The sequence below is a fragment of the Borostomias antarcticus genome, assembly GCF_949987555.1.
Source record: "Borostomias antarcticus genome assembly, chromosome: 6".
NCBI lineage: Eukaryota > Metazoa > Chordata > Actinopteri > Stomiiformes > Stomiidae > Borostomias > Borostomias antarcticus.
The window spans coordinates 14843450-14853964 of record NC_140239.1 but is presented as its reverse complement, the minus strand read 5'-3'; the positions used below and the strand labels follow the sequence as shown (position 1 = coordinate 14853964).

General features: G+C 48.9%; 1 protein-coding gene across 1 annotated transcript in view; it reads left to right on the top strand.

Annotated features, from left to right (window-relative positions):
- Positions 1-7568: 7568 nt before the first annotated feature.
- Positions 7569-10515, top strand: part of LOC311309922 (calsenilin) — a gene marked incomplete at both ends in the record, with an annotated part of 57142 nt that continues 54195 nt past the window's right edge. Inside the window, one exon of the mRNA XM_084439272.1 lies at positions 7569-7740. Within this exon, the coding sequence (XP_084295398.1) occupies positions 7686-7740 (55 nt within the window). The remainder of the gene's footprint in view (positions 7741-10515) is intronic.

The window sequence follows — 10515 nt, the reverse complement described above, 5'->3', positions numbered from 1 at the left end:
AGCCAGAAAATGCTTACTTCATGCTTATCTGTCTGTTTCTCCCGGGTGTCTTGGCATTTCCAGTTCATCTTCTCGATCCTAAAATAGGTCTTGAGGACCCATCTGTCTTTATGTACTGCAAAGCTTGGATGTTACGCGGCTACGGCTGCTTTGGCTTCCTCCTAAATACATTTCAACTCTTCCTCGCTGTATTCCGGTTCATACAGATAGCAACGTATGTCCGATTCCAACAATAGACTTTCAAAATCCTCTTCTTGCATATCAGCTGGAAAATTGCATTCTGCCATGGTCGTAGTCCTGTCTATTTTCGTCCACAGGGTGTTGTGGTTTTCTTTCCGGAGCGTGGGTGCTGCCCCACTTTTTAGGTGTGGACAAGACTAGAATTTCAACTAGAAATTGTAGTTTTGAGCAGGAAGGACCAAATCTCTAAAATTTACGTCAAATACGTCATTTGACATCATTTTTAGTTTTTTAGACAGTGAGAAAAATAGTACCAGGAAACACTGAGTGAAGGAAAACTACATTAATTTTAACATACTGCACCTTTTGGAATGATACAAATCTTAATGCTAATTGGGGAAGTGTCCCTTTAAAGATCTGCTCATAACAAGAGCTATGCGGGGAGCAGACTGCTGGACCGACCATTGCATGATCCTGACAAGAGTCAGAATGCAAGTCCGACCACCAGCACGCCAAGGTGGTCCGAAAAAGAAACCACTTTACTGTGCCAGACTGTCTAACAGTGATACTCGGAACACTGTCTGGTATGGAAGAGAAGTGGACCTCTCTATCTACCACCCTCTATGATACTGCAGCCCAAACCATTGGCTTCAAAACCAAAAAACACTAGGACTGGTTTGACGAGAGTGCTGGGGAGATCTCCACCCTCCTGGACAACATGCACATAGCAGTGGCAAGCCCTCCGTTCTGAGGCCCAGGCAACGCTGCGGCACCTGCAAAACGAGTGGTGGATCTCGAAAGCCAACGAAATCCAGGCAAATGCAGATAGAAACGACATGCATAGTTTCTATGATGCAGTTAAGACCTACGGCCACAGGAAGTGCTCCCTGGCCCCTGTCAGATCTGCTGATGGAACAACCCTCGTCAGGGATCAGGCTCTGATAGTGGAGCGGCGGGTGTACTCGCAGAGCTCCCTGACTAGCCCACCTTGTCAGATCTAGACCTCCCACCAACCTTCAAAGAAATCCTGCATGCAGTCAGAACCCTGAAAAACAATAAAACCCCTGGACCCGACAGCATCCTCGCTGAAATCCTTAAGTAAGGAGGCTACCTCTGCACACAGACACTGCACCTCTACATCCTAGAGGTGTGGAGATGAGAGGGTGTCCCCCAACAGTGGAAAGATGCCAACATTGTGACCATCTATAAAAACAAAGGAGACAAATCCATCTGCTCCAACAGTAGGGGAATCTCCTTGTTGGCCATTGTTGGAAAGGTCCTAGCAAAGGTCATGCTTTGCAGACTCACATCCACAATAGCCGAACGGATCACACCAGAGTTGCAATGCGGTTTCCGAAAGGATAGAGGGGCAGTCGACGTGATCTTCACACACGTCAGCTTCAGGAGAAATGCAGGGAACAGCACAAGGACTTGTTCATGGCCTTCATAGACCTGTCAAAGGCTTTTGACACGGTGAACAGGGATCTGCTGTGGCAAGTCCTGAAGAAATGTGAGTGTCCATCCAAATCTCTCTCCATCCTTGGACAATCCCATTCTGGAATGATGTCCCGGGTGGGAGTGGGGCGGCCCAACTTTAAACCGCTTGGAGTGCAGACTGGAGCAAGGCAAGGCTGTGTGCTACTGTAGCTCTAGTCCTCTTCAGCATCTTCCTAGATTGTGTTACAGCACTGTTACATGAGAGAATAGAGAACAAGGTTGGAGTCACCATTGACTTCATGCTTGATGGTAGCCTGTTCAACGTCAGGAGTTTACAGTCAACCACCAAGCTGACCTCAGAGACCATTACTGAGCTACAGTACAGTGCCCTGGTAGCCCACACACCAGAAGTCCTGCAAAGCATCTTATCGGGAGCTGTAAGCGCTAGGGATGTGCACGGTTAACCGAGTACTCGAGTACCCGAGTAGGCGATCTGCTAGTCGTAAAATAAACACTACTCGGTTAATCTAAAGGCTATACAATATGGCATGTTTGGCTGTGAAAGCGCGCATTTCTGAGCGCCTGTGCCCTTTTTCAATTGTTACCGGCTGCCTGGAGAAAAGCGCTGTATACGGAGTCCGGCTTTTTGAAAACATTGCCATCTCAACTTTTCAGAAAGGCGCTGGCAACGTCACTGCGGCTCTTTCAGGCAACCAATGATCAGATATTAGATAGGGCATGACTCGTCAGCTCTGGGGATCCCGGGGGACCCCCCTGCCTGGCTAAACGGAATATCTGAAAGTGCACCAATCGTAAAAATAATAAATGCATCCAGCTGTCAGGGTCAGTGATGACCGATTACTAGTTGACTACTGTCTACCCAGCTAACTGGTTACGTTTTAAAAGCTATATTTATTTACATGGACACAGTTCTTGGGTGCAAAGTTACGTGGTCACGAAAACTAGCTAGCCCATGGGCTTGCTAATGCTAGCCATGGTTCGGTTTTCCGTACTGTTAAGCATTTTCGGATCAAACTACATTGTGGTTTTGCATAGTGTTAAAGCATTTTATGGATCGAGCCTCGGACTTTCAAACCTGTTACAGCGTATGAGTGAGTATAGCCTATATATATGCCACTTCATTTGTTTTGTTTTGACAATTAAACGCTGGTACCGGGTCTTTGATTTTGCCAGGTCTCTGGTTTTGTTTATCTGCATACTGTGCATAGTAGGCAGTGGTGTGAGTGGACTTTGTAGCCTACTCTGGCTCCAGGCAGCACTCCCATCATTTTGCGGTAGGCTAATCATGTTGGTAATGAGCCCTGAGGTGGTGCTGAAAAAGACAGCGAGTACCATCATGTGCGTATAGCCTACTCCTATAGTTTTCCAGCCTGCTATAAATAAATATTGAATGAATAGGCCTATTGTTCAATAAATCTATTTAGTTTTGCATGGACATTTCTCTGATGAAGGCTTGACGCCGAAACATCCATTATTGTCCAATAAATTGGAAATAGGCAGTGAGTGCCACGGCTCTTAAATGCATTCACTTGTTATCCGGCATCGGCAGTAAAGGCTTGGTTTAATACTTAATTTTGATTAGTAAATTAGAGGTCTGGTTGCATATTGTAGGCTTAGAGTGGAAAAAGGTTGATGAAAATAATTTACATTTTCGAGTTTTCAGAGTAGCCTAATAGGCTTAGAGCTGGGCATTGCATCCACATTAAAAGGCTGTGTTTTTCGATTCCGATAGCTTCATGAAAACTTGGTTGTGGGCAGGGCCGGACTGGCCATGTGGCGTACCGGGCAAATGCCCGGTGGGCCGGACCTACTTGTGGGCCGATCTAAAAAAAAAAAAAAAAGAGCTAACGAACGGCCCATAGAGCAGGGACAGCGGCCCATTGGTCCATCCTCTATAGTGACACTGGGCTGGCCCAATCATATGTAGGCCCCACCCCTCCCTCTGTTAGTTTCAGGTGTCAAGAAATCGCGCAGCACCCCCCTCCCCCCCCCCGTCAACAAATCGCGCAGCACCTACCCCCCCCCGTCAACAAATCGCGCAGCCCCCCCCCCCCCCCGTCAACAAAACGAAACTGAAGGTGTTCCATCTCACCGCGTCGGCTCGGCTAGTGGCCTGACTGGGGCTACATTTCCCGGCAGGAAATATTCACCCAGTCCAGCCCTGTGGGCCGGTCTGGGCCAAAAATGCCAGGGCCGATTTTTTGTCCCAGTCCAGCCCTGGTTGTGGGTTATTCAATCTGATGGTAAGTAATGCATCCAACCACACATCAGCTTTTAAAGATGTTTATTTGCAAGAACAAGGAAAAGAAAGCACCGCCACGGTAATGACGGCGGAAAAAAAAACATTTTCCCCTCCGAGGGGGCCGGGGTTAAATAGGCTACGCTCTGTCTGGACTTTTTTTTTGAGTAATCGGTTACTCGAGTAGGATCAGGTTAGGTTACTCGGTTTTAAAATTAGTCGAAATTCCCATCCCTAGTGCATTCACCAGAACGGGGCTGACCATCAACACCCAGAAAACAGAGGCCATCTGCCAGATGAGAGTCGGCCTCCCACACGGCAACCTTCCTTCACAGCAGTAGGACAGCAACCGCTCACTGTTCCCACCTTCAAATACCTGGGCAGCTTGATATCCAGCACCTGCACCATGGATGAGATCCAACACCGCCTCAAACAAGCATCAACATCATTTGGCTTGATGTGTTTTTTTCCCCTGTTTTTATGTCTGTCTTGACTCTTAAGTTCACAGGCTATTTTTGGTGTTACTGATCGCACAGGCTAACAGATTTGGCAACGATAGGCTGAGTAGCATTGCACCATATCATTGCACCATATCATTGCAGCATATTATGATTTATGCTATCAGGGTCTAGCCTTCCCAAGATGGGAGCAGACCATGGCTGTCCAATTAAAAGTTGGGACTGATAAGACTGACCAATGGGAGAAGTAGGCCTTCTGGCCGTACCTTATTGTGACAATTGGAATGTGAATCCCACTGCTTAAAAGCGGATAAGCTAATATGTGATTCAGTTGTTATTGTAACCTTGCCGAACAACTCTGCATGAAAAGCAATAAACCTGGATTAACGGTTCTCTCGTCTGACAACCTCTTTATTTATGCATGGACACCACCTCATTGGTCTGGAGACCTACCATGCTAGATGGACCATCTATAGACACCACCTCAGAGGTCTGGAGACCTACCATGCTAGATGGACCATCTATAGACACCACCTCAGAGGTCTGGAGACCGGCCATGCTAGATGGACCATCTTTAGACACCACCTCAGAGGTCTGGAGACCTACCATGCTAGATGGACCATCTACAGTATAGACACCACCTCAGAGGTCTGGAGACCTACCATGCTAGATGGACCATCTATAGACACCACCTCAGAGGTCTGGAGACAGACCATGCTAGATGGACCATCTATAGACACCACCTCAGAGGTCTGGAGACCTACCATGCTAGATGGACCATCTATAGACACCACCTCAGAGGTCTGGAGACCTACCATGCTAGATGGACCATCTATAGACACCACCTCAGAGGTCTGGAGACCTACCATGCTAGATGGACCATCTATAGACACCACCTCAGAGGTCTGGAGACCTACCATGCTAGATGGACCATCTATAGACACCACCTCAGAGGTCTGGAGACCTACCATGCTAGATGGACCATCTATAGACACCACCTCAGAGGTCTGGAGACCTACCATGCTAGATGGACCATCTATAGACACCACCTCAGAGGTCTGGAGACCGACCATGCTAGATGGACCATCTATAGACACCACCTCAGAGGTCTGGAGACCGACCATGCTAGATGTCTCCAGAAAATCTTCCACATCACATGGAAGGACAGGCAGCTGCAGCATGGAGTCTACTCTGAACCAACATCAACTCAGGTGGTTGGGACGTGTGTGTGTGTGTGTGTGTGTGTGTGTGTGTGAGAGAGAGAGAGAGAGAGAGAGAGAGAGAGAGAGAGAGAGTGTGTGTGTGTGTGCGTGTGCGTGTTTATGAGCGTGTGTATGTTCCCGAGAGCCTAGGAAGATCTCCAGACGGTGGGCGATCAATGAAGTAGAGTTTGAGAGGAGTCAGTCATTTTGATCTGATCCCATCCCGTCTAATCAGTCATTCTTATCTGATCCCATCCCGTCTAATCAGGCCACAACTGAAGTTTTAAATCCAAGCTCTCTCCCTAATGAGGAGAGAGAGACTGCAGATAGATGAAGATCTCTCCCTAATGAGGAGAGAGAGACTTAAGATAGAGGGAAGGATGAAGGATGAGAACCTGTCTGAAATCCGTCTGATGAGGAGAGCGATGACATCACTGGCACTGCTGGAAGATTCCACCAGACAGAAACAAGTTCAGTCAATCAGAAATCATTTGCTCCCGTTGTGAAGCTCCAGTGACGGCTGAAGCAAACAGATCCTTTGGTGTGGTTACCAGGTTACTGCGGTTACCCACTTCACAGATTTTAAGGGTGCTACGATGATTTTTACTACAGGGTTGATGTGTGTAGAGTGATGGTTCTGACTACAGGGTTGATGTGTGTACAGTGATGGTTCTGACTACAGGGTTGATGTGTGTAGAGTGGTGGTTCTGACTACAGGGTTGATGTGTGTAGAGTGGTGGTTCTGACTACAGGGTTGATGTGTGTATAGTGATGGTTCTGACTACAGGGTTGATGTGTGTAGAGTGATGGTTCTGACTACAGGGTTGATGTGTGTAGAGTGATGGTTCTGACTACAGGGTTGATGTGTGTAGAGTGGTGGCTCTGACTACAGGGTTGATGTGTGTAGAGTGGTGGTTCTGACTACAGGGTTGATGTGTGTAGAGTGGTGGTTCTGACTACAGGGTTGATGTGTGTATAGTAATGGTTCTGACTACAGGGTTGATATGTGTAGAGTGATGGTTCTGACTACAGGGTTGATGTGTGTAGAGTGATGGTTCTGACTACAGGGTTGATGTGTGTAGAGTGGTGGCTCTGACTACAGGGTTGATGTGTGTAGAGTGGTGGTTCTGACTAGAGGGTTGATGTGTGTAGAGTGGCTGCCTCCATTACTGCTTATACTGGCCTTTCCGAGTGTTGTCACCCCTAACCAACCGGCTCCTGGAGCTAGACTCGTCTTTTATGTATTGCCGCAGAAGGCATCGTCCCTACTCGACTTCAAACTCAATTCTGCATGCGTTCAGCATGTCTCAGAGAATGTTTTATAAATAGATGGCATTATGATGCCGGAGAGAGAGAGAGAGAGAGGAGGAAGACAGGGAATGATCGAGAAAGACGGAGTGAGATAGTGTGTATGTGAAAGCTCACTGTCATTTACATGGTATTCCTAGAGGAAGGTTCTGGAAAAAAAAATTGAGAGTATGTTTTAGGATGGTAGTAAAAGAGTGTTTACACAGACTCTCTCTCTCTGTCTCTCTCTCTCTCTGTCTCTCTCTCTGTCTCTCTCTCTCTCTCTCTGCCAGCCTCTCTGCCCCCCCTTACCCCCCACAAGGTTCATGCTGATTGGTTCTTAAAGCTCTCTGTTTGCCCTCCCCCTTTCTCCCTCTCTGCTCTCTCCCTCTCTGCTCTCTCTCCCTCTCTCTCTCCCTCTCTTTCTGCTTTCTCCCCCTCTCTCCCCCTCTCTCTCCCTCTCTCTCTGTCTCTCTCTCCTCCTCTCTCTCTCTGCTCTTTTCCCCTCTTTCTCTCTGTCTCTCTCTCCTCTCTCTGCTTTCTCGCCCTCTCTCTGTCTCTCTCTCCTCCTCTCTCTCTGCGCTTTCCCCCACTCTCTGTCTCTCTCTCCTCCTCTCTCTCTGCTCTTTCCCCCTCTCTCTCCATCTCTCTCTGTCTCTCTCTCTCCTCCTCTCTCTCTGGTTTCTCTCCCCCTCTCTCTCTGCCCTCTCCCCCCCTCTCTCTCCCTGTCTCTCTCTCCAGGAGGATGGTAAGGTGTTGGATGGCAGTCTGTTGGGAGATGCCAACGGTGTGGAGCCCGGCCCGGGCAGAGTGAGGGATTCTGGGAAGTGGCAGAAGCCTCGGTTCACCCGCAAGGCTCTGATGAGGTGTTGTCTGGTCAAGTGGATCATTTCTAGCACGCAGCCTCAGGACAAAGGTGAGACACACACACACGCACGCACGCACGCACGTACACACACACACACACACACACACACACACACACACACACACAGGTACAGGTACACATGCAGACACACAGGCACACACACACACACTCATGCAGGTACACACGCAGATACAGAGGCACACACACGCAGGCACACATGCAGGTGGTGATGGTAGTTCATGATCATGTGGTGATGGTAGTTCATGTGGTGATGGTAGTTCATGTAGTGATGGTAGTTCATGATCATGTGGTGATGGTAGTTCATGTGGTGATGGTAGTTCATGATCATGTGGTGATGGTAGTTCATGTGGTGATGGTAGTTCATGTAGTGATGGTAGTTCATGATCATGTGGTGATGGTAGTTCATGTGGTGATGGTAGTTCATGATCATGTGGTGATGGTTGTTCATGTGGTGATGGTAGTTCATGTAGTGATGGTAGTTCATGATCATGTGGTGATGGTAGTTCATGTGGTGATGGTAGTTCATAATCATGTGCGTGGGTTGGCTCCTCCTCCTCGTCTGTCTGGCTTCATTAACTTTAAATCCACGTCAACCAGGGTTACTAGAGGTGAGGCTAGGGGCGACTGCACAACCCCATTCAGAGAAAGTGCATTTAGCCAGGCTGTCTTTTCCTTCAGAGCATCTCATCAGTGGAATTCAGTGCCTCAATCAATTAGAGACTCCCTATCCTACTATTCTTTTAAGCACAGTGTTAAGAAATGGCTCATTGAAAACCAACTGTGTCAACATTGATTCGGTGTGTGTGTGTGTGTGTGCGCGCGCCTGTGCATGTTCTTAGCCACCATTTATAACCTTGATTCTCTGAATTTGCATTTGATGTGTATGGGTTTCTTACTGTGTGGAGTAAGTTTCTGGTCAGGCAGACTACTTAGCTTTGTTTTAAGTACTGTGCATTTGTGATTGTTAGTTTTTGTTTATTTTTCATTGCCATCAACCTAACAAGGGACTACAGATGAAAATAACCTGGTGGCAAAATCTGGCATATTTACATGTATTTATTTATCCATCCATCCATCCATCTTCATGGAGGCAGCAGTTCCAGCAGGGGGACCCATACATCCTTTTCCCTGGCAGCATCAACCAGCTCTGCCTGGGGAATCTTTAGCCGCTCCCAGGCCAGTGCGGAGATGTAGTCCCGCCACCTAGACCTGGGTCTGCCCCGTGGCCTCCTCCCAGCCAGACACGCCTGGAACACCTCCCTAGGGAGGCGCCCAGGAGGCATCCTCACTAGATGCCCGAACCACCTCAACTGGCTCCTTTCGACGCAAAGGAGCAGCAGCTCTACTCCGAGTCTCTCCCGGATGATTGAACTTCTCACCCGATCTCTCAGGGAGACCCCAGCCACCCTCCGGAGAAAACTCATTTCGGCCGCTTGTATCCGTGATCTCGTTCTTTCGGTCATGACCCATCCTTCATGACCATAGGTGAGGGTGGGGACGAAGATAGACCAGTAGATCGAGAGCTTTGCCTTTTGGCTCAGCTCTCTTTTCGTCACAACAGTGCGGTAAAGCAACTGCAAAACCGCACCAGCTGCTCCGATTCTCCGGCCAAACTCCCTCTCCATGGTTCCCTCACTCGTGAACAAGACCCCCAGATACTTGAACTCCTTCACTTGGGGTAAGGACTAATTTCCTACTTGGAGCGGACAGACCACCGGTTTCCTGCTGAAAACCATGACCTCAGACTTAGAAGTGCTGATTCTCATCCCAGTCGCTTCACACTCAGTTGCGAACCTATCCAGAGAGTGCTGGAGGTCGCAGGCAGATGATGCCATCAGGACCACATCATCTGCAAATAGCAGCGACGCCCACCGGAAAGGAAGACGACTTACTGCCGAGGACACGGACACAGCTCTCGCTCTTGGTGTACAGGGATTGGATGGCCCTAAGTAGGGATCCCCTCACCCCATACTCCCGCATAACTCTCCACAAGACCTCTCGAGGGACCCGGTTGTAAGCCTTCTCCAAGTCCACAAAACACATGTAGACAGGTTGGGCATCTCCCAAGCCTCCTCTAAGATCCTTGCGAGAGTGAAGAGCTGGTCGGTGCCAGTACGGAATCCGCATTGTTCCTCTTCGATCTGAGGTTCGACTATCGGCCGGACCCTCCTTTCCAGCACCTTGGAGTACATTTTCCCTGGGAGGCTGAGTAATGTGATGCCTCTATAATTGGCACAAACCCTCTGGTCCCCTTTTTTGAATATTGGGACCACCACCCCAGTCTGCCACTCCTTTGGCACTGACCCGGACTTCCACGCAATGTTAAAGAGGAGTGTCAACCAAGACAGCCCCTCAACACCCAGCGCCTTCAGCATTTCTGGACGGATCTCATCAGTCCCTGGGGCTTTGCCACTGTGGAGTTGTTTGACTACCTCAGTGACCTCCTCCAGGGTAATTGACCCCCCATCATCTTCCGGCTCTGCCTCGATCGTAGAGGGTGGATTAGTCGGGTTCAGGAGTTCCTCAAAGTGCTCCTTCCAACACTCAACAACCTCCTCAATTGAGGTCAGCAGTGTCCCTTCCTTGCTGTATACAGCTTGGATGGTCCCCCGCTTTCCCTTCCTGAGGTGTCTGATGGTCTTCCAAAAACACTTTGGTGCCGACTGAAAGTCCTTCTCCATGGTTTCTCCGAACTCCTCCCACACCCGCTGCTTTGCCTTGGTCACGGCCGAAGCTGCAGCCCTCCGGTCCAGTCGATACCCTGCAACTGCTTCTGGAGTCCCTTGGGCTAACATATCCCAG